We start from the raw sequence: 25,501 nt of genomic DNA, 5'->3' as shown, positions 1-25,501 counted from the left end.
ATCAGGTCGCTATTGATGAAGGAAACAGACTGTTGATTGACGGGTGGAAATGTGATCTGGTGAGGACAGTGACAGCCAATGGGAAGCCGGTCGGCGGCGGTTTGTGATGGGAGGCCCGTGGAGCAGCAGCACCAGCAGCAGCAGCGAGCGCAAGCGCTTCAGGCGCACGGGAGATCATTCAGTCCGGCGACACATCCGTGTATGAATGCCGTCCATCTTACCGTGGTGAGTCTTTGCGCTTTAACTTCTCCATCAGCTTAACGTTTCGGTGAAATGTAACTAGTGTAACAGTTTCCAAAGTCGCGTCCCATCGGAGGACCGGTGCGCGCGCGATGCGCACAGAATATTTTATACAGGAAAGTTTACTTTATTTGCAATCTTCTAAATTTGATGTTTGCTTCATTACCGCGCTCGGCTTGTAGTCAGTCAAACTGAATGTTTATGAATGAATGCGCTCCAGTGCGCGCTAACAGTTCATTCACGTGCCTCTCCATCTCCAATAAAGCGCTCAAAGTCAGTCTGCTTTCCAAAGGGTGCGCGCGTCGACTAAAAACAGCATCCAAACCCTGCAAAATGGACGGACTTCACGACCAACAAGTGCCTTTTATAAATCATCATGTAAGTATTTGTTGCACGCTGTGAATTGTACAGTTATTCTGTTTTGAAACTCCAAGTGTTTATGAAAACTGATAATGTGTAGAAAAGTTGTGTGTGACGTTTCTCACAAAAGAGTGCACACCACACTTCATCTTCATCTGAGCGATTGATCTGTTGCTGTCTGTTTAGAATCCTCAGGGAAAGACGCCCGACGCCGGACCAGCGAAAGACAGGAAAAGAAAATTCATTAACTCTGACCTGGTGTTGGACACCGAAGGTAAGCACTCAGGTGTGGGTGAAGAAGACAATGTTCATTTCACGCCTTCTTAACATTTCACCAAATACAATATGTTGCCACTTACACTCGAGGCTTTAAAATCTCAATCGCCAGCGCTCTCCTCGGTTTTCGGAGGCTTTGGCGCTCAAGTCGAGATGCCTTGGAGTGGGGGCTCGAGCCGGGCATGATTGTCTGCTCGTAGCGGTCGTGGTTGAAGCTTTGTGGCTGTTGTTTCGCCATCTCACCTCTGTTGTTTCTTTGTTGCAGAGCTTTTTCGGGATCTCGGTCAACTTCGGGAGGCCTGGCTCGCGGGGGGTAAGCGTGCGGAGCCGTCTGCCGAGGAAGTGTTAGTGAATGATTAAGTTTTTGTTTAAAAGCCGAAGACGAGATAGTGTGAGTGCGTGGTGCCGGTAGTGGGGGGAGAAATTTGGGGGAGGGGAGCAAATATGCCTCAAGTTACAGACCTAATCTGCAGTCCAATTAATGCATCTGTTGCAAAGGCACTTGGTGTGTCATGCATACATTAGAGCTTAAGAAGAGCAGGAGTCTAGGGGGAGACCAAGGAGGTTCTTCACTGAGTGTCATCACAAATTACTGTACCAGAAGAACTTGCAGTCTCGCTCACTCCTCTCGTCCGCTTTTGGCACGAGCTAAGGCAGACGAGCTACCAACGCGCCATCTCTCTCTCTCTTTCTCTCTCTCTCTCTCTCTCTCTCTCACACACACACACCGGTTGTGTTCCTCGCTCATTTTCTTTCCTGCTTGATAATTCGCTATTAGTAACTTCTTCAGCCATTTGATATATTTTCTGTTTTGTTAAAGAAATGGAGATTTTTTTCTGAGAGAGTTGCTTCCAGAGCCTCAACTTTTGCCGCTTGATTTTTTCCAAACTTTTTGTTTGTTTTGGAAATGTTTATTTTCTCATGGCAAGCTGACTGTGGTCTGAAACAAACGTGATGCTTCAGGAGTTAAACGCGAGTGTTTTCTTCCCACCTTGCTTACAGCACCGACCTTTAGGTTAGTAAACGGCACGCTTTGGGTTGATAGTACTGTATTATGTGTGTTATGTGTTGGTTTTAGCTGTTTGGAAGTAGTGTTATGTATTTGTTAAATATCTGACAAAATAAGTCAAATGCTAAATGATTTTTGTCAGTTTTGATATTTGGATTTATGCTGAAAACTTGTACGCTTTTAAGTTAGTGGATATAATATAGTTTTATTTTTAAACTGTTATACTTCAGTTTGCAATGTAAATGTAATTTTTTTGCAAGTGTATGGTTTTGCAGTTTTAATCCCAGGCTATAAAAGTGAATAATAATTTTTCAAGACATTTCTAAATTAGTTTAAGTTTTTGATTTAATATTTTTGTATTTAACTTAAATTAGTTTCTATATAAACAAATATAATGCAATTGTGATATTTATATTTTAAACACAATGCAAATAATTCTTTGTGGTTTTCTCATCGTCGCAAATTGGTTTAAGCGGCACAAAAGTTGTATTGCCAACCGATCAGCACAGATTTGGCAGCTTTTGTCTATTTATTGTCAAAGCAGTTTGGTTGCAAATGGGAAAAAAACAAAGTAGTTGGACAACCGAAAATCATGCAAAGCAGTTTGTAGAACCAGGGCCAGTGTTTTGCATTTATGAAATAATTGGATGCCTTTCAATCTACTGAATGCATTTGCCTTCATTTTGACAAAAAGAGGAAATGAAGATGATCGTGTGTCTGTTTTCAGTTAGTCATCACACTCCATCTGCTTTCTGTCCAACCGAAATTTCGAAACGAGACCCGTAATGAAAGGCTGCCTAATTCGACTTAATCAAGCATCTTTTTATTTAGTAACATCACAAATAACTCATGTCGAAATATGATTTCGCAAAGCTCCTCTATTAGGTTGTTTTTATGTACTGTATATTGTTCAGCGTTTAAAAATATATATATCTATAAAGTAAACAATTTGTCCAATATGTAAAATGGGATTTAGCACTTGAATAGAAAAAAAGAGAATCTGAATTTTTTATAGATCGCTTTCATGTATTCATTTAAAATGATATTTTAAATATTAGTGGATTTTAAAATTAAAAGTGCAATTTCGGACTTTACCTTGCCGTCCTTGTTGCAAGTTTGATTATGTTAAATCCACCCCAGGGCTTCTAAAAGAATAAGACATGACTTAAATATTTTAGTGTATCCGGCAGGGAAAAAGTGTGCGGGTAAAAAAAGATGTCGCTGCTGCAGATATTAAAGTGAGAAATACAATTCAGCCTGTCTTACATCCATCAGCGCCCAACAGCGCCCAAAGATTAAAGATAAATTGCGGATAGATTTAATATATGACTTCCTGTCCATTAAAACCCAAACGAAGACCTAGTGGTTTCATTCAGAGATTTATTAGCTCAGGTAATTGAAATAAAGGAAAAGACGTATGAGCGACGGACAGAATTTCCGGCAATGTGGACTAAGACTTGATGGGTTGTCGTTTTACATGCATGTGTCATTTGGGCCAGAGACAGGTGGCAGTCACTTACGTCTAAGATAAGATGTCCATTAAGAGGTTCCAGTGTCATCTGAGATGATTCAGTTTAGTTTTAATACTATTCGTTTTTGATCGAGTGACTTTTATAGTTTTGAATTCGCTGTTAGTAAGGATTATGAGTCTGTGGGTTGTGTCTGAAGGGCTTTAGTTTGTCTCCTTCTCTGTTTTTCTGGATTGGTGGACATGCTCTAACATCTTAGCAAGTCCCAGGAGAGCTGCGGCGATCAGCTGTCCCATTCACAGGTTCCCTCATTCATCCTGCTGTGAAAACTGGATGCCGCTCACCTCTTCTTGCTTATTTTCTCTTATTCTCAACTTTAGTTTTCGGCACAGTTCATCCGTTTCTGTTGTTAACCTTGTGCTCTGTTCTGATCTTTTTTTTCTGTTTTATAACTGAGAGAGACGCAGCTGTGCTGTTTCTTGCAGAGTTTAACCTTTAAAGGTTTTTGCCGCTGTTGTAGTTGTCACACTTTTACTCATACCTCAAAGCTATCAAACTTTTCTGTCAACCTATATGAGAAGTTGTCAGTTTAACCTTAAATAGTAAATAGAAATCTTAAAATATATAATTTTTAGGAAAACTATATTTATTATTTAATTTTATGAAAAAGACGATTTAAAAAGTATGTACACTGAAAAAAATGATTCATTCAATTTACTCAACTTTTTAAGGTAAGTGGTTGCAATCAATTTATTTAAGCTACATTTAAACTAAAGTTTTTGGTTTTGTTTTGTTTTTCTAATTTTTTTGCTTGAGTGTAGCTTGGGTAGATTGATTGCGGCCACTTATCTTAGGAGATTAAGTAAATTGAATGAATAATTTTTTTTTCAGTGTACACATATATCAAACAATTGATATATTGTTTTGCTAAACAAGTATTGTAATTAATACATTGAATGAATTTCAACATTTACAGGGTTGGCCCACTTTGACATAATAAAAATGTGGCAATTTTTTACAAAAAATACCACTTAAAATTCCAAGGAGGTACATTGAGAGGTACCCTGCATTATTTGACAAAACCCAAAAAGCTAAACATTTTACATATCTTTGGAAAGCTGAAAATCTTGTGATTCGAATAATGTAAACCGTTTTAAGATACAGTCAACACATCAGGTACAATTTGTGTTTTTTAGGCAATTTTTTTTAGCCTTTTTCAGGAATTTTTTAAGCATTTTAGCTTGAAGGATTACATCTGAAACCAACATACCCCACTGTATAATAATATTTACCAAATAAAACATTAATAAGCATTTATAAAAGCTTTTAAAACACTCTTTCAGGCAATGGATATGAATGTGTTACTAACCCCATGCACAGAAAATGCATGTATCCAGACAGGATTTAGGACACAATTAGTCTTATTCAATCCATCAAACCTTTCACTCCAGCAACTAGCCAAGTTAAACTTGTTGCCTTTCATAAAGCAAATGTTAGTTTGTACGTGTTGCGACTTGCTACTGTTGTTGTGAAAATGAAAATCCAATTTTAGCGGCGCAGAATAAACGTGCTAATAGCCCCGTGCAGCGAGGTCTCGTGCACTCCTCTGTCTCCGTGCACCTTTGCGTCGAGTTGACAAACAACAGAAGTCGTGCGAGAGTGTAAATCTATGTGATATAAACATGAACGCGCTTAACTGAGCTCTGTATGACGGCTTCATTATTTTAGCATTAGTTAAGAGAGAGGGAAAGGTAGGGGAACGTCTTCTGTTTGGACGGCAGCCTACGCGGCAGGTACAGGTGCATTCACCAGTGGGGATGTGTCCCAATTAGACAGTGTGAACAATAGGTGTTTTCTCGCCGCATGGCTATCCTTCTGAAGACACTGTGTAGTGTTGAAAGCATCTGATCGCAAGGGCTACACTGCGATGAGAGGAATCTTTACATTTTTGATCTAGATTTATGGTGATTCTTATTATTTTGTACATATGTGACCCTGTCTATAACATCTATGCTCAAGATTATAGGAGATTTTAGTCATTGATTTCACTTTAATATTTAAAACGACCTTATTCAGTCAATATTAAAAATATCAAAGCTATTTTTCACCGAATGTTAATACTTTACATTATGTAGACAGATTTTATGTAAAAAGCAGTAAATCACCAAACAAAAATGACTTTAACTGGGCTTGCACAGACACGGTCACATATATTGTGTCATGGGATGTCAGGGGAAGCGGGTGAGAAAGGCAGATCTGAAATGTTTCACACGCATGAGCCTGCATCGTCCAACAAATGAAGTTCAAATTAAATCACGAACGTAATTGGAGGATATGATTTCTCTGTTTGAACCCAATAAATGTCCTGTATGGGTAGCTTTGAGAATTTCAAATCATTAGTGTTTCAATTATAGAGGATTATAAGAGGAAATGACTAGTTTAAGCGATTATATTGTGTTAGCTCTACTTGTAAAACGTAATGTAGTAATAATAAAAGCGAAATTTGTCCTTATTTACCCTCGTGTTTTCCTACAGCTCAGGTTCCTGACAACGATGAGCAGTTTGTTCCAGACTTTCAGACTGAAAACTGTAAGTGTGACTTTATATATTTTCTTCCCCTTTTTAACTTTATATTTCTCAGATTGGTGACGCTGTGGCTTTAGGTTTACAAAAAGGTGAATGTGTGTTGTGAATGATGTAAATCAAATTTAAAGAAATTGGTACACTTTACATTAAGTTTGTATTTGTTAACATTAGTAAATGCATTAGATAACAATGATCAATATAATTTATCAGCATTTATTAATGTTAGTTAATGCCATAACAAGTTAATTGTGCATCAACTATGAAATACTTTCTTTTAATTTATAAAATTTATTAGGAATGTGAATATTAAAATGACATTAATTAAGATTAATATATGTTGTAAAAGTAATATTTATTGCCAGTTCTTGTTCATGTTAATGTATTTAATAAATGTTAACAAATAAAATCTTATTGTAAAGTGTTACTGATAATTAATAGTGAAACGTTACATGATTTGGTTACAAACCTGTATACATTACTTTGTTCTGCTGAACACAAAGGAAGATATTATAAGTTTGCAAACAAACCATTTTTGAGCACCATTGACTTCCATACTATTTTTCTTTCCATTGGAAGTCAATGGTGCTCCTGTTTCATGCTTAATTACAAATATCTTCCTTAGTGTTCAGCAAAACAAATAAATTGATAAAGGTTTGTAACATATTGACAAAACATGAGTAAATAATGACAAAATTTACATTTTTGGGTGAAAATTTTCCTTTAAATGTGATTTATTTGTTTTGGTTTGCTTTTCTAACATTTACTACGTGATGTTACGCTGTTGTTTAAGCAAATAAGCACAGAGAGATAAAGGTAGAGACATGATGATGTGTGTTTGTTATACCACCTCACTAAGTGCAGCCAGAAGCAATAGGCCTTTAAATGGGCACAGGAAGTAAAGTTGGCGCGGATCGGTCGAGGTAGAGCCGGTGCCAGTGTCGGAAGTGGCATGGACTGAATGAAGCTCAGTGGGGAGTGAATCCAGCTTATGTCTTAAAGAGGAGCCAAAACAGACTCTGACATAGAGGATGTAAGAGGAAAGAATGGAGGGCTTTGTCTTTCGCAGAAGTCCAGCTCATTAAGGAAATTAAATATACTACTGTTTGCTGATAATGGAGTATTGTATCGGTTTCAGTCGGAGCGTACGCTAGACCTTATTGTGAGCGTAGACATCGGAAAGTGAATATATCACAATAAAAAAAGCCTTTAATCGTGGTTATCTTCATATTGACGTGCACAATACTCTTTTTTTAATTCACAGAATGTCTGTCATCTAATTGTAAATACAATACTTTTTGGTGTATATAATGATGCTCAAAAATGTCTTCAGGTTCCCAGCGTCACGTTTAAACAAAATGTTGAAAGCGTGCCGCAGTGTGTAGGCTGGCGTAGTCTTTAGGAGAGACAGGCAGATGGAGGGAGAGCGAGGGCAGGGCTCCTGAATGGGCATCCTGGCCCTCCCATATGGGTCTGAGTCCACACTGCCAATGGATCACTTCCGATTCATGTGGTCCATTCCCACAAAACACACAGAAACGGGATATACAGGGATTAAAACTTCTGCATAGTAGATGCATTTATAGTCTGATAGTTGTTTGTAATATCTTTACTATTTCAAAGCATTTGTACGTTTTATTGTTGCTATGAAAAGATCGATAATTTATTATACTCGGTGATTTGTTGGCAAGGGAAGTGTTATCAAACAATGATTTTTTTTTCAGTTCTTTGCCCTTTTGTAAAGGCCACAGTAATTCAAGCCCAGAGTGTTTAAGACAAAGGTGTGAGTGAATCTATTATCAGCAAGTAACAGTCAGCAAAGAGGTGAGAGTGAGAAACAGAGCATGGTGAGAAAACACGACCATCAGCACCGAAAAAAGACACGCAATACTTAGAAACACTTGTTTTTACAAAAAAATCCCATTTAAAAACATTACACGGGGTGATGTAAAAACTGCCTTATTATGAATAGAGTTTGGTTAAGATGTGATGTGACGATGCACTTGGATGTTTAGTAGCGTCAAATCTTATCAGACATATTAAATAAATTATTATTTTAGATATTTAGTATGTTTCAACATCATGATAATATTTTGCATACATACTTGCTATACGCATGTTAAAACAGGACTCTTTATTTTTAGGCAGTCATATGTGTTACTACGCCAGCTGCACAGCTGTTTTTTAGAGTCGTCGCCGCCCACTTTAGCTGATGACTGACGTGCTTAGGGGATTTAAAACGGATCTTATAAATGGGAATGACGCAAATAATGGCTGTAAATGTCATGAACGAGTTCTTTAAAATGTTCAATCGATCGATGCATGTGTAATTGTTGCAAACCCGGAATGACATCCCGCCATGAAAACAAGACGATTTCGAACAGATTTCGATTACTTTATTCTTAATTATAGGCCTAGCCTTTATGTGTTTTTGTCAATAACTTAAATATTAATTATTAATTTATAGCGTTACTTCTAAAATCCACAACCTCGATCAAAGACATCCTAACCATACACTGTAAAAAAAATTCTGTAGAAATTACTGGGTATTACTGGCAACTAGCTGCCAGTAACTTACTGTAGATTTTACATTTATGTTAATTATTGGCAACAGTTTGTTCAAAGTTAAATGAACATGAAACATTTTCAGTCTTTATCTTCTACAGTAAGTTACTGGCAACCAGCTGCATAATTACTGCAAATTTTTTTACAGTGTATAATTGAAGAGTTTTGTTGCAAAACGAGATAATTGTTCAGAAATCGCGTTTTTTGGTTGTGCATTAATTTCAATGCAATTGCAGTTGGTTTGTTTTGATTTAAAACCTTCATAACTTAAAAAATACAGCCAAGTAGCACCATAAAACAAAATAATAACATGATAACATAATAATAAACATGTTTTGACAAAAATGTTAAAAAATGGATTTATCTCGTTTTGCAACGAAACTCTTCAATTTAACATTTCTGAGCACTGACAAATTAGATTTATTTTAATTTTAGAGACATTAAAAAAATGTTCATTATTGGCCTATGTAGTTTTTATGGTTTGCCTAAAGACATTATGGGGCGGTTTCCCGGACAGAGTTCATCCTAGTCCCAGACTAAAATTCAAGTATGAGCTTACTTTATTTAAAAACACCTTGACGTATCACATATCAGTTAAATTGTTTTGTGTCAAGATGCACACCTTTATTGTTTTTGTAAGGTTTATATGTTAAAACTACTTAAATATTCTAATACAACTAAGGCACAGTCCTAAATAAATTTTAACCCTGTCCGGGATCATCCCTACCCTTGATACTTTGTAAATAGCGCAGTTTAGCTCCCTGTGATTCGCTGTATGACATTATTAAAACATTACCTGTCTTAACCAATGACCCTGAAAGGTCGACTCTCTAAGGAGCTTCGTGACTTTGTTACCACGGTAACATCAGCTGTCATTCACCTTTTAAGATATGTCATCTTACCCTTTGAAAAGCATGTTCAGATGTTGTGGTGTAGAGAAGAACAAGCACTAGAAAAAGGTGTGAAAAATTTGTATATAAATGTTTTTTTTATTTAGTAGCTGTACTGAGGGAGGTGTATTTGACTGCTTTAATCTGTCCCAAAGACAGCAGTAGTAGCGTCTTTTGGATTACAGCTGTTAGCGCAATTTCTGCGGTCAACAAAAAAAGAAGGACATCTTATTTTTGTAGAGATGTAAGTGGTCTGTGTTGGGTGAAGTTCAACAAGACTGTATTTTGGACTTTATTGTAGCAAGAAATGTTTATGCAATGTAAATAAAAATGTACATTTTTTTCCAGCACTGCTGGCTTGTAGACTTATATATCATATGAATAGATATGACGGATGGGTGGATGGATAGATAAGTAACCCTAACTCAAAATAATCACAGCAACAATATTCATTCTCTCAGTAGTTATTTCTCATGATGACTAATCTGTTTAGCTTTGATCTTCTCAATATGATCTTCATCCATTAGAGTTCTTTGAGGCTGAGAAATGTTAGGAGGTTAATAGAGAGAGTTTAGCGATCAATGATTGTGTTTGTCTGAGAGGTATCAGTTCACAGCTGAAAAAACATTCAAATGCTTTAATGTTGCATAAAATATCTTGATACAAATTACATTAATGCTTCGTCATTAGACTTGCATCCTTTAAATAAATGACAGCATGAGGGTCTCACACTCTTATAAATAAAGATTTCTACTTTCAAAGACCCATTTGTAGTGCACTCTCAGAAAAAAAAATGGTACAAACACTGTCACTTGGAAGGTACCCGTTATAAAGGTCCTAACAGATATGTATACATTTGCAACCCAATCTCATGGAAATTTGTGTTATAGTCACAAAAAATGTGATTAATGTTTAGTGTTATTGACACGATTTTCCGCTGTTTTTCGTGCCTCTGGAGCACGAATCTCTTTTTCGTGCCACCCAGCATGAATTTCTATAAATGTTTTTTTATGTCTGTGCTACGACTTTCTTTATCGTGTCATTTTCGTTTTTGTTTTCTCTATTTTTTACAATTGTCGCTTGGGGTTTGGGTTAGAATAACATTCTTCGACTTACTTATAGTTGGGTCCGAGTCCACCTTTGTCGAGTACGAGTCAAAACCAAGTCCTTAAACATCAAGTCCGAGTCCAAGTCCGAGTTCTTAAAGGCCGAGTCCAAGTCAAGTCCGCCCGAGTCCAGAAAGTAATTAAATAGAAAAAACGTACAAAATTTGTATTGTAAATTGTTACTTTCTATTAATGCTTTAACCTTTCAACCCATTAAATCAATGGCAATATAAAAATGTAATAAAAATACCTCTATTGCATCTTGCCATTGAACATTTTTATTTTATGTCAACTAGTTTCCTATCACAAATGATTTCAAAGAAAAGAAAGGGATATAGAGGCATCTTCTTTTTACCAGATGTCTTGCAAATAAATTCTCTTTGATTTTTCATAAGCAAAACAAATTATTGCTGACTTTGAGGACATCGTGCTAGCCACGCATTGATGTGTGTGAGAAGAACTTATATTTTCCGAGTCCAAAATGTCCAAGTCCGTGTCAAGTCCTAGTACAAATTCACCCGAGTGCGTAACAAGTCCAAGTTCATTCAAAATTGGACTCGAGTCCGGACTCGAGTCCGAGTCCAACTCTAGACTTCCTAACCCAAACCCCAACTCCAGGCGAGAATAGATTGAAAAGCGGACGAAAAACATGTATAAACCAATGCATAAAAGTACATCCTAACGCAAACCCCGAATCTAACCCTAACCCCAAGCGACAATGATTTAAAAATAGGAAAAAAGCGGTGAGAAAAAAATTACACGATAAAGAAAGTTGTGGCACAGACATGAAAAACCATTTATAGAAATTCATGCTGGGTGGCACAAAAAACAGCGGAAAATCAATAACACGAAAACATTCATAAAAATTTTCGTGAGAATAACACTACTTGCCGTGAAATAGGGTAGACATTTGGTACCAATTTATACCTTTGAGGTAAAAATATGCACTCTTTAGGTATCTAAAGTTTTTGAAAGGGTTCAAAAAGGAACTTTAAAGGGACACTCCACTTTTTTTGAAAATGTGCTCATTTTCCAGCTCCCCTGGAGTTGAACATTTGATTTTTGCCGTTTTGGAGTCCATTCAGCTGATCTCCGGGTCTGGCGCTACCACTTTTGGCATAGCTTAGCATAATCCCTTGAATCCGATTAGGCCATTAGCATAGCGCTGAAAAATAACCAAAGAGTTTCAATATTTTTCCTATTTAAAGTTTGACTCTTCTGCAGTTACAACGTGTACTAAGACTGACAGAAAAATTGTGATTTCTATGCAGATATGGCTAGGATCTATACTCTCATTCTGTCGTAATAATCAAGGACTTTGCTGCTGTAACATGGCTGCAGCAGGCGCAATGATATTACGCAGCAGCCAAAAATGGTCCCCTTGGAAAATCACAACTTTTAATTTTCTGTCGGTCTTAGTACACGATGTAACTACAGAAAAGTCAAGTTTTAAATAAGAAATAATATTGAAACTCTTTGGTTATTTTTTAGCGCGATGCTAATGATCTAATCAGATTCAACGAATAATGCTAAGCTATGCTAAAAGTGCTACCGCCAGACCCGGAGATCGGCTTAATGGATTCCAAAACTGTAAAAATCAAATGTTTAACTCTGGGGGAGCTGGAAAATTTGCCTATTTTCAAAAAAAGTGGAGAGTCCCTTTAAGGAACCCACAAAAAATGGTTCTTCTGTGAAGAACCCTTTCTAGGCATGCAAAACACATAAAAAACAGAATTGGGTACAGGTGCTGGGCAACGAATAATAAATCTCAGAAAAATCAAAAAAGAAGCCTATACACATGCTAAAATGCTCCAAATATAATTTTATAGTGCAACGTTTCGACCTTAAGGTCTTCATCAGGCACGATGCATCAGGCACGATGAAGACTTGAAGGTCAAAACGTTGAACTATTTAATTGTATTTGGAGCATTTCAACACGTATGTGGGCTTCTTTGTTGTTTATTCTCCATCTCTAGCAAATTTATTTTTAAGGGTGTACTCGCCCTCATGTTGTTCCAAACCTGTATGACATTCATCTATGGAACACAAGGAGATGTGTGGCAGATGGTTAGTGACTTACAGCCACAGTCCCCATTCACTTTACTGTATGAAAATAAGAGCAGAAATTCAAAATTCTCCTCTTGTGTTCCACAGAAGAAAGAAAGTCAAATGGGTTTGGAACAACATGAGGGTGAGTAAATTATGACAGAATTTACATTTGTGTAAACTAATAAACGATTAAAAACTGTAATGTTGACCATTTCTCTCTCTCTCTCTCTCTCTCTCTCTCTCTCAGTGGCTTTTCATGGGTTGCAGCTGAGGATAAAGAGAGAGCCCCACAGTCCATGCACTGATCTGGGGACAGCCTGTAGTCAGGAGAGGCCCTTCAGACTCCATTATGGAGAGAAGTGCCTGTACAACATCAGGTAACACAAAAACTCACCTACATTTACGACAAAACCAGTATAAGTATGATTATATAATTGGTCGAATCAATTCTGTTACTGTCAAACTTTGTTACCAAGATAGAGCAACAGTGTTGACAATCGTGTGTGTGTTTAAAGCAGTGGTTCTCAAACTGGGGTCCGGGGCCCCCAGGGGGGCCGCGAGATGGTGCCAGGGGGGCCGCAGTTTATGACATTTTATAAAATACACAGAATTCATGATAAATGAACGTAATTAAACCTAATAAAAATAAGGCTACTAACCAACAGCACTACTTTAACTTAATATGTTTTGTTTAATTAAAAACATTTTTTAGAACAGTTTTTGACATAAATTTTCTTTGGGCGGGCCGCGAAGGAATGCACCATACACAAGGGGGCCGCACGCGGAAAAAGTTTGAGAACCACTGGTTTAAAGGGATAGTTCACCCAAAAATGATAATTTTGTGATCATTTGTTCACTCTCATGCTGTTACAAACCTGTATAAATTATTTTTTTCTGACAAACTCGAAGGAAGATATTTTGAGGAATGTTTGTTACCAAACCGATGATGAGCTCCATTCAAAAAAATATTCCCTCATGTTCATCAGAACAAAGACATTTATACAAGTTTGTAACAACATGAGAGTGAGTAAATGATGACAGAATTTGAATTTTTAGGTGAACTATTCCTTTAAGAGAGAGAGAGTGTATGTGTGTGTGTGTTTTTCAGTGACTGCCAGTTCTGTTACATATTGTCAACACTGTTACTCTACTTTGGTAACAGAGTTTGACAGTACCAGAATTGGCGCTGACTAATTCAGATGACGTGCTTTTCTGCTATTTTACAAAAAAAAGATTATATTGTCACGGCCTGTAACATCTTGCGATCATGACAATGAGTACCACATTAATAAGAAGATTTAAAATATATCCATTAAAAAAAAACTGAAAAAAATAAGGACTTCAGGCACCAAATATACGTGCAATTATAGTCACCCATATATCTATATGTAAGGTGTTACATTATGTTTTAATATATAATTATGTACATATAAAAAATAGGTCGTGCTAGTTGTGCTAGACTGAAATGTTTGTGGCAGTCGAGAGAGAAATTTGCAAGAAACTCACTGAAGCAGTAAAAAGCTACTCTGAACTTTATATGTTCAGCTGTCAAAAAGACACTAATGTCATATATTTTGGTTTGCAAATTTAGGCACAGCAGCTGGTGTGAGATTTAAGTGATAAATGGACCGAATATGTCTACATACATTTGCAAATCATATGATACAGTTTAACAAACAATTTTTATCCAGTCAATTTAAGGTGTTGTTTTTTTCTCATTATAGATGTGAGGAAAAAAGTGGGATGCTAATTTCTAAATTCAAATTGTGCTTTTAGTTATTAACGGCTTTACATGCACATCAGATTCACCTCCAACACTAAAGCATTACAATGGGGGTGTTTTACTTTTTATATGTGACTGAATAAAATGAACAGAAGTGCAGCTACTCTAAAGAAGATGGGTTCTCCGCATAAACGTCATTTATTTTTTCAGCCTGAGCCAAGAATAGTCTGGATTTACGGAAGCAAATGTGTAGTAATAATGCTTTTTCTTTAGTTATTTACTCAAAAGCAACCGTACGGCAGGTGCTGTTCGAAATGACTTGAATGAAATACACCTGAAATTGGAAGAAAAAATTACGGTACGGTGCATTAAGTGCAATAAATGGCTTTTCCACTTGGACAAGCGCGTACGGCAAGCATGGTTGCTTGGTTACAGTCATCTTTCTATTGATTTGATTTTAAATTTATGACATTTCACTTGGATGTTTTATTGCGCTGGAGGAGGCGACCTGCCCCCAACAGCACGTGCCACTCGAGTCGAACCGACAACCTCTGTGATAATGATGTTCCCTTTAGAGCTGCTTTAGGAGATTGTCAGTATCCATACAAGTCTGTTCCTTGTCATTTTTGAATGGAGTTTAATTGCGTTAACATTCAAATGTGATGAGATATCAGGTGGTCGCTTTTCTGTACTCATGTAGCTCGGTTTGTAGTGCATTGGGTAAGCAGCGCAAAGGTCATGGATTCGATTCCGAGTCGTTCAAGTGAAATCATTTTAAAATTTGGACCGAATCAGCATTTTTACTTTTTATCATATATGCCATTCTAATTTAAATAAATCTGATGACTGTTCTTTAATCATCTGGATTTTTGCATTTCTTACCCGCCGTAGTCTTGAAATACCACTCACACAGCATGCACCCAAAAAACTTTAGAGTAATTAATGTTTTCCTCCAGTGAAGTCTGTCTCAGAAATAAATGTAGCCTTGAATCCCCTCAGGACAGACTAACATAAGCTGTTCTTGTTCCCTGGTGTCTCTAGTGCCTACGAGCAGAAGCATCCCGCAGGAATGAAGGCCGTCAGCCCAGTGTCGACCCCCTGCAGTACACCCGTGTCCCCTGGACAGCATGTGTCTCCCACCGCCGCCCCTACCCCGAAACCAGACAGAACATATCCTCACCTCGTACCACCTCAGCCCCTCCCTGACAGCGCTTACCCCATGGACCACAGGTACTGCCGTTTAATGCATACGTATACAAAAACGTATCTGATGTGCATACAATCTAGAATACAAAATGTGTAGAAAAGATGGTTTAGATTTTTTGACAAATATTATTTTAAAGCAATTAAAAGGAAAAAATGTGACCCTGTCTGTAAAATTTAGGTTCAAGTGTCAAAATTTAATTATAACATTTTATTTAAATCATTGAATATTTAGATATAAAAATTATATTTTCACTAAATCTTCTTTATAATATGTACAAAGGTGTGTTTTTTGTTATTTTAATAAGCATCAAAGCAAATTTTTTATATAATTTTGATATATATATAACTTATTTTAAAACGTATATATTTATATATATAAGTTTTAGAAAGTAATGTATTAATTTACATCTGTTTAATTTGAGTGATATTGCTATTATCTCATTTGATATTACTATTATTTATTTATTATATAACAAGATTTAATCCAATTAGCTGACTTCCAGATAGATTTTGGCATCACACTTCAAAAATAAAAATGTATTTAAAAAATGAACGTGTGTGAAACTTATCCTATTGAGTGGTTTTTGCTCGTACAGATTTCGGCGGCAGCTATCTGAGCCATGTCATTCGTTCCCGTCACCTCCTTCAATGTCACGGGACGGTCGGCCCATGTATCACAGACAGATGTCGGAACCCAGCATCCCATTCCCTCCTCAGGGGTTCAAGCAGGAGTACGCCGACCCCCTCTTTGAACATCCGGCCATGGTGGGGGCTCCTCTCCCCCAGTCGTACACACACTCCATGATGATCAAACAAGAGCCCCGCGACTTCACTTACGACTCGGGTGAGTTTTGTTTTTGGGCATTAAGTATCAACTAATGCAGCTTTATATTACTTAGGAATTTTATTTGGTCTTTTTGAAATGCATAAACAGTAGAGAAACCCCTATCATATTTTTTTAAATTTATAAATAGGAAAATCTTCTGGAAAGCACATTTTGTTCCTTTTTATATACTCAGATAGCAACTTTATTAAGAATGAGAAGATTGATAGAATTAGCATGCGATTAGAAAATCTGGTTCGGATCTCATTTCCTAAGTGCCTGGCTGGAAAGGAGTTGGGCCCCTAATCTCTCCCCCAGGGACCCTCAGGCTGTCGGCCCAGCTCTGGCATGAATGAAGAGGCTTTTGGTTTTCATTCATAAGAAATGGTGGTGGACAGAGAGACAGCAGCGCTGCTTCAGCTGTTTCCTGTTGATTATGTGAATGTGGAAAACAGTAGCACTATCACTGATATCACTCTCACATGTGTTTGTTTATTCAATGTGAGCATAAGGGACTTATAACACATACACAAAATTAACTTTACTCATTTTGTTATCAAGAACTGTATTGAATATTTAAACTATTTTATATAATATACAAATATAGAGATACAATATTATTACCTATAAAATATTTTGTAAATTTTTTTTTTTTAAATAATCAACTTGGATTTACAAGTTAACTTTCATTTTTTTATCTTGACTAGTGATGGGTTGATGTAACTTATAAAAAATTGAGTTGAATTAACTTAATTTATTTTAACTTTAGTGATGAGTTGTTGTAACTTACCAAAGAGTCAAGATAAAAAATAAAAGTTGAAATGACTTGTGAATCCAAGGTGATTATACTTAAGATTTTAAGTGCATTTTTTTATTATTGAAAATACACACCTAAAATGTTTTTGTTGAATCAACTCAGATTTACAAGTCACGTCAACTTACTATTATTTATCTGTACAAAAGATGATTTCCTACAACTTATAAAATTAAGTTGACTTTTTTCAACTATATTTTATAAGTTGTAACAACTCATCTGTAGTTAAAACAACTCATCTCTAGTCAAGATAAATAATAGTAAGTTGAAATGTTGTGAATCCAAGTTGTTTATACTTAAGAATTTAAGTGCAATTTTTTTTTATATACACACCTTAAATGTTTTTTGTTGAATCAACTGAGATTTACTAGTCATGTCAACTTCCTATTATTTATCTTGACAAAAGATGAGTTCCTACAACTTATAAAATTAATTTTATTTTTTTCAACTATATTTTATAAGTTATAACAACTCATCTGTAGTTTAAACAACTCATCTCTAGTCAAGATAAATAATAGCAAGTTGAAATGACTTGTAAATCTGAGTTGATTTAACAAAAAAAAATTAAGGGAGCAGAGAATTTTTTAAAGTGCACGAATTATAATTTACATTGTTGTACTTTGTTATACATTTAATATATATATATTTTTTAAACATGCCATGCTGTGATGAATGTAATAAGTTACTAAATAATTATCTGTGTACTTTGAATATTACAAATGCATTTATTGCATTAAATCTTTGTTTGCTGGGATTGAACCAATGACCTTTGCTTATGCAATGCTCTACCAGTTGCGCTATATTAAAGTGTGATATTTTAATTACGTTTCATAGAGTTAAATTTCATAAGGTAATATATTTTATACACCTTTATATCTTACAGCTCTCATATTGTACGTTCACACTACAAGTGCACTGTAAAAAAAATGCAACATGAAGTTTTAACAGTTAAAAGTTTTAAAAGTTAAAGTACCAAAAATATATGTTGATATGATATCATTTTTACAGTGTTGACAAACGTTTGTCTTTTCTGTTAGCCAGATCCTCTGAAAACAAACGGATGAAATGTCTAAAATGTAATGAGTTTGAGTGATTTGTCTACATTGCTTTATTACGCCAGTGGAGGAGATCACGTTTATGTTTGCATCCCCTCCCTATCATTTACAAGCATTTATTCAGGCTCATACAGGAGCTCGTGTTTGTTGTGGGCTGTGTAAGGACTGGGCAGTCAGTGGCTAATTTAATCAGAGGTAATTTCCTTGACAGGCCCATTACTTGAATGAGACCCTGAAAGATCTTTATAGGTCTAAATGAACAGGGTTAGATAGTTTATGGAGCTTTCACTTAGACTGTCTTGCTTTGCTTTGATTGAATCACAGCTCTAGCAAACAACACGATCGACTGGGTAGCTAGTGCAGTGCACATTTTGTGTCCATTTTATTGAATTTGATATGAATTATTTAATGCTAAAATTATTGCAGTGTTATGGAATAAATAAATAAATGAATAAAGTAAATTTTTTATGCCCAAATCCTAAATAGTTTTTGTGTTTTGTTATGTTTTCTCAGAAGTGCCTAGCTGCCACTCTGTGTATTTGAGACAAGAGGGATATCTAACTCACACTAACAGAGCCGAAGGTAACTAAACAAAGGCATACATTGCATCTGATATTGTTATTTTATTTATTTATCTATACATTTTTAACATATTCAATATATTTTTCCGTAGGATGTATGTTTGACAAAGTTGCAAGGCACTTTTATGACGACACGTGTGTGGTCCCAGAAAAGGTGGAGGGTATGTTTATTTTTTGCTGTGTTTTTTATGATTGGAGTTCATTATTCTATCTTAGATAACATCTAGTTTCTATAGTCTTGTAGAGGAGCTACCAGTCATCATGCCCGTCTGTCAAATTACATAAAAGTGGACCATTATAACTAGTGGTGGGCAACGATTAATCGCATACAAATAAAAGTTAGTTTTTGCATAATATTATATGAGTGTGTGCTGTGTGTAATTATGTATATATAAATAAACATACATTTATGTATGTATTTAAGAAGCATTTATATTTTTATATATATTTATTTATTTTTTATATATTCTATATTATATATAAATAAGTAAAAATTATATATACCGTATTTTTCAGTCTATAAGCCGCGTTTTTTTTTCATAACTTGGCTGGTGCTGCGTCTTACAGTCAGGTGCACCTTGTAGGTCAGTATGAATTTATTTGGACATTTATGAGGCAAGAGACAACTTTGCCGTCTACAGCCACGAGAGTCCGCAATGCTGCTTCTGTATTTATGTAATTCAATGGATTCAGTAATGTGGAATGACGAGTCTGCGAACTTTATGCTCGTTGGCTTGTTTGGTTAATTTAGCCTATTCAACCTTCTGGATAAGTTCTGTATGCTATGGTTTATCGTTTAAATAACTGATAATATTACTTTAACGTATAGACATCTATTCAGCCTGATGTTCTGTCTGCTATTGTTTAGTTGAATAACTTGCCTTTTCAGATTAAATGTCTGTTCTTCGGCTTGGATTTTGTGAAATAATTTTCTAAATAAACGCGACGTATAATCCACTGTGACTTATATATGTTATTTCGTCTTAATGACACATTTTTTAATGAGGAGGCTCATACTCCGGTGTGGCTTATAGTCCTGAAAGTACGGTAAATAAAACTTTTTTGAAATGTATACATCTGTGTTTTTCTGTTTAAATATACATAATAATTACTATACACCAAATTAGTATGCAAAAACTCACTTTTATTTTGAATTCGAGTATCGCGATTAATCATTGCCCACCACTAAGTTTTTAGCATTATGGGAATTGGCTATTGACAGCGTTAACAGTCTTTTCACATCTAAACCCACAGGCGACATTAAACAGGAGGCGGGGCTGTACCGCGAAGGCCCGACCTATCAGAGACGGGGCTCATTGCAGCTCTGGCAGTTTTTGGTGGCCCTGTTGGACGACCCGTCAAACTCGCATTTCATTGCATGGACTGGCCGGGGGATGGAATTTAAACTCATTGAGCCAGAGGAGGTAAAGATTTTCAATGTACTGTAGTATTTTTCAGCCGTGTTTGTGTATGGTTTCACTTTATGAAAAAGAATAGTTGGGATATTCTACAAAACAATCATGTTTTTTTGGAAAACAAAAATCTTAGGAAAGACAGTAGAACGAGTGATTAATATTTACTCTTAAGTGTAAAGAACCTCTGAAGTGCCTTAAAAATGCGCAGCTTTGTTCGATGCATTGACATATTTCACACTGAAACCCCTTTTAAAATAACCAAGTGTTTAGTTTACCTCACAGCCTTGAATCTGATGAGAAGCTGAAAGGCGGAATGATGTCATAAAAACGTTGATCCATAATGGCGGAAGTGAGAGACTGTAAGATGCTTAAATGCAAATTTTGTCAATGTTTTGGAGTATACTTGTTTATAGATATAATTTAGGTTAGCATATTCATAAAAGCCCAAAAATATTTTGATTTTATGGGGACTTTAAGCATTTCCATCATTAACTAAACAAATATAAAGAAAATATTCACTGATATTGCAACGCTGTGATTTTATATGCACAATTTGATTCCTAGAGAGGCTTTGGAACAAAATAGTCCTTCGTGTCCACCCAAATTGGACTTTAACAAAAAAAAAAAAAATTTCAACATGTCTTCTGTCCAAACATTAGAGTCAGATTGTTTGGAAAGGGTGGACAGAGGTGTGTTTGTAACCTACTGGTGCTGGTGTGTGTGTGTGTGTGCACATTGGCGTTGTTCCACAGAGCAGCTGTAGGGAACAGGCGATTCATTCATGCCATTAGGTGACAGGGGCTGTTGGGACGGGCCGGGCGGGTGCAAGGCGTGAATGAGCCGCAGTAGAGTGGATAAAGCCCACGGTGCTGTGGGGGGAGAGAGAGATGAAAGGGAGGGTGGGCACAGGTGGGTGGTCGTATGGACAGGTGCAAGAACATCTGTCACACTTTGCTCATCCTAATGAACACATTTCTGTCTAGAGGTGTGGGCATATGGCTGTGCCCAACCTGAAGGAGCAGACCTGCTTTACAGCCGCAGACCATTCAATGCTTTTTAAGACGGGCCCGTGTGTGTGCCACTATATTGGTTTTGCCCATTTGTGTGTGTGTTGCATATAGATTATTACAGCATTTTGTAACAGCGTTGATTTGTTTTTTAAAGGTGGCACGACGCTGGGGAATTCAAAAGAATCGGCCTGCCATGAACTACGACAAACTCAGCAGATCGTTGCGCTATTACTATGAGAAAGGCATCATGCAAAAGGTAAAAAAGTTCTTTCTATTCCTAAAGAGAATTAAATATAGTTTTATAAAAGAAAACATAGTTATGTGTATTACTTCTGTGACCTTTTATAATATTAAATGGGTTACATTTAAATACATTAATTATATACCCAAACTATTATAAGTATATACAGTACCGATCAAAAGTTTGAAAAAATAAAAATAAATGAATGAGTAAAAGTTTTCAAACTTTTGATCACACACATTTTAGAATAATTACATTTCCAATGTAATTTTAAAATTATCAATATTGTGGAATAAAACTAAATAAATCAAAGCTATTATATTTTATCATCAGCAAAATCATACACTGTAAAAAAATGCAGCATTTTTGTCAATTCAACATATAACTTTATACTTTAACTTAACAAATTGTCCAAATTAGCATTTTAATAAGTTATGTTAACTATTCAAAACTTGAAAGTCAACACTTTAAATAGTAGGTTGAATTTCTTCATGTTTTAACTTCAAGTTGCATCTTGCTGCATCTCTAGGGGTGATTCATATATCGCGTCTTTTGCGTGCTCAAGTTCGTTACTTCAAATGTAGGTGCGCGGTATGTGCGCTCATAATGGAAGCGACATAGCTCGCATTCAGTTAAAAACATTTAAACTTTTCAGAATGCTGCAAGCGCACCGCAGGTCATGTGACAAGAACCTACGCGTCTAGCATTTTCCGTGCGTTTTTAGGCGCGAACGGCCCCTAATGCTGCAACATTTTACAGTGTATCCAGAAGCAACCTGCGTCATGATTCGTGCAAAGTTGAAAAATCTGAACTTTTTGAACAGTATTGGGGTAATTCACATCTATTCTTTGCTTTTATTGGCTGCTTTTTCTTTAATATTCAGTCTAATGGTGCGTTCACACCAGACACGAATGAAGCGTTAAGCGCGAGTGATTTACATGTAAAGTCAATGCAAAGATACGATAGACATACTGCGGCGCGAATGACGCGGCACAAGTTTAAGTTGAAAAATCTGAACTTTGGCGGATATTCACCTGCGTTAACCAATCAGGAGCTTGCTCTAGTAGTGTGGCGATTACGACGTGGCGAGCCGAGGCAGAAACACGAAACAACAAGGGATCGCCTTTGAAGGATCTGATCTACCCAGACACGGCGCGGAACGAGTCTAAACTGTTTTTCGGCCTTCCATAGCACATAAAGCGCAGCTACCGTCTCAACAAAACATCCATTTTGCAAGGAAACTGGATCCGCCCGCCTGCCAGAAGCCCCTCCCATGACGCAAATTTGCATCTGAATGACGCAAATTTAAAGCGTGAATGAAGCAAGTTAACTCAAAATCGCTATACGCAAATATCGCATTTTATTTGCTTCATTTGCTTCTGGGGCTTCATTAATAAAATGCTTCGTAAAAACTATCCTACATTTGATCTTACGATCATTTATCAAAAATGCGTACGTGTGATTCATAAACCGAACGTACACGCAGAAAACGCGCAATCCCCTTTCTTTCAGATGTGAAATTTATAAATCGCAAATAATCTTGAACTTGTGCCCAGCTGAGCAGTTTCAGATCTCCGCCTTTAAAAAATGCCTAATTAATGTCATAGACATATAAAAGAGAGCTTGTCAATGTTTAAACCCAATTTCGAGCAGCAAGAAAGGCTTATATTTCCAAAAACCTGCAGCAATCAGACAAGCAAAAGTGAGTACGTCTGCTCAGACCCTGACGTGGCGCTAAGCACTTTTCCAAGTCTAAGACAGTTTTTATAAATAAGGACTTTGTCATGGATTTTTGCATACGCACACTTTACGATCAAATCTGTGCGAACGCACGCTTTATAAATGAGGCCCCTGGTGTAAACGGACGTTAAGTCGACAATTTATTTATTTTAAATAAAATTTTACTTTCTAATGAAATAAATTTAGGGATTTAAAAAAAATTACCCAAATGTATGCACATTTCCCCATCACAAATTGACAATAACATTCTGGTTTCTTGGTTCCCAGGTGGCAGGTGAAAGGTACGTGTATAAGTTTGTGTGCGACCCCGAGGCCTTGTTCTCCATGGCCTTCCCCGACAATCAGCGGCCGGTGCTGAAGACCGACCTGGAGCGGCAGATCAACGAGGAAGACACCGTTCCCTTGTCACATTTCGATGAGAACATGGCGTACGTTCAAGATGCCGGCTACTGCAACCCCCACCCTTACAGCGAGGGCTACGTCTACTGAACACTGCTACATGGGAACAGTGTGCCCTTAAAAAAAACAAACTATGAACTTTCAGCATTCTCCCTGATTTTCTTCTCAGTCATTCCCCAGGACAAAGAGGAAGTGCACTTTATGGACAAAGAGTAGCAGTGTGTAAATCTACAGACTTGGCGTAGTTACTTTAGATGCTCCTTTGGTGTTTTTGTTGATGTGGAAGAGGATGTTTCAGCATGCCATAATCTCAAGGGGACGCGGTATTTCTCTGGACAGACGTTTTCATCTGTTTTAGACAGGTTCGAGTCTGGAGCACACTAGCAGATGAAGCCCGGCCTCTTTTACCATTGACATTCTCGGATTGTTTGTGGAGCGCTTTGTTATTTTCACACAATTTTGTTTTCTCTCCCTTGGTGTCATACTGAGTACCTGAGTAAATAATACAGTGTATTACTATGGAAATAAAATCCTTCAAACTTTCCGTGTTGAAGTGAAGCGAGCACATATCTGAAGTGGTTCACATTGTACTTGGTCATCTCGTCTCATCCTGTTTTAACTGTCCTGGACTTATAAACATGTCAAACTACTTCTGGTGGTTATATAGTAGCACAGCAACAAATGACAAATTCATGATTTTTAAGAAAGGTCATCGTACGGTAATATTTGTTATACCCATATATATTCTCAAATGAATATATAGTTATAGATATAAGGAGAGGTGCAAGAAAACCTTAATAAAATAACGAAAGTTAAAAAATCTAATGCGAGCATGATTTTGTAATACTGCATGGTGTTTCAAACACTGCTCTGAAAACTTTTACATTTAAATGAGCATTTTCATTACCTGTATGCTTTAACAGATATATTTGGCACCATATTATAAAGCATCTATAGAGTTCTTGTGTAAGGTGCGAGACTCGCACGTCCACACTGTTTTTGTAACATTTTTACAATTAGAACAACAAATTGCTTTTTGTATTAGAAAAGTGGACGTTGTTCCATTATTCGCTCCATCATTGAAAATATAAATGTGTATATTCAGGTAAATGCACCTCAATGCTGCTTTTCTTGTCATTTTAGTCACGTACGTTCTGACGGCAGCTACGCTCTGCAGTACCTTCATTATTTTATTCTTCATTCCTTTTTACAATGAAAAATAAATCAGTGTTTATGGAATGTAATATGTGTATAAATATACATATACATATTTACATAACTGCGAAGGGAATGGCAATAGCTACCGTTCTGTAATAAAATAGTGTTGAAATACAGCTGGATTGTTTTTTCCTGGATATGCACATTAAGGTTAAATGTGAAATTTCAAGTAAGAAAAAGCCAAGCTAAGAATTAGTATAAATTTATGATCAAAGAAAAACAGGGCTATCTAATAAAACTATAGACTGTATATGAAGTATAGTGTAGTTATATGAAGTATATACAATACTGTGCAAAAGTCTTGGGCCACCACCACCAGACTTGTTGTTTTAGACATTTTTATGTCCATCCATTTTTATTTTCAATCTATTTTATTAAGATACAAACATAAAATACAGGAAATATGTATAAAAAATTTTAAAAAATTTCAGGACTAAATGTCTTCTTTAAGCATCGTCACATTTTGAACGTTTTTTTTTAACAGAATTAAGTAAAAAGACTAATTTCTTTAAAATTAGAAATTAGGATTTAATTTTATTTAGGTTTAAGAGATCCTGCAGTTTCCTGCTATTGCTCAAGTGGAAGGGGAGTTTACCCTAAAAACTTGACACATCAGTTTAGATTTTTATACAGTTTTTATTACTATACACACATTTCCTGTATTTTCTGGATGTATTCTATTAAAGAGACTGAGAAACAATTATATACGATCACTATAACATTGCAAAA

The 25,501-nt window shown here is 36.2% G+C and overlaps 1 protein-coding gene across 3 annotated transcripts; it reads left to right on the top strand.

Moving 5' to 3' along the window:
• etv1 (ETS variant transcription factor 1) lies at positions 1-24,121 on the top strand. Of its 3 annotated transcripts, XM_055196999.2 has the most exons (12): positions 1-618; positions 787-874; positions 1,142-1,189; positions 5,890-5,943; positions 12,795-12,924; positions 15,312-15,500; positions 16,073-16,320; positions 18,682-18,750; positions 18,842-18,910; positions 20,004-20,173; positions 21,329-21,430; positions 23,423-24,121. In XM_055196999.2, exons 1-12 carry the CDS (start codon positions 436-438, stop codon positions 23,642-23,644), a joined length of 1,572 nt encoding a protein of 523 aa, XP_055052974.2. In that variant the 5' UTR covers positions 1-435; the 3' UTR covers positions 23,645-24,121. The 3 variants fall into 3 exon arrangements, with proteins under 3 accessions (XP_055052974.2, XP_055052979.1, XP_055052977.1); XM_055197004.2 differs by lacking the exons at positions 1-618; positions 787-874; positions 1,142-1,189 and adding exons at positions 1,338-1,891; positions 12,653-12,689; XM_055197002.2 differs by lacking the exons at positions 1-618; positions 787-874; positions 1,142-1,189 and adding an exon at positions 1,338-1,891.
• Positions 24,122-25,501: the final 1,380 nt, after the last annotated feature.

This window comes from Misgurnus anguillicaudatus, chromosome 24 (genome assembly GCF_027580225.2).
Source record: "Misgurnus anguillicaudatus chromosome 24, ASM2758022v2, whole genome shotgun sequence".
In the NCBI taxonomy this organism is placed as follows: Eukaryota; Metazoa; Chordata; class Actinopteri; order Cypriniformes; family Cobitidae; genus Misgurnus; species Misgurnus anguillicaudatus.
The sequence above is the reverse complement of the archived record's forward strand: the minus strand, read 5'-3'. Positions and strand labels throughout refer to the sequence as shown.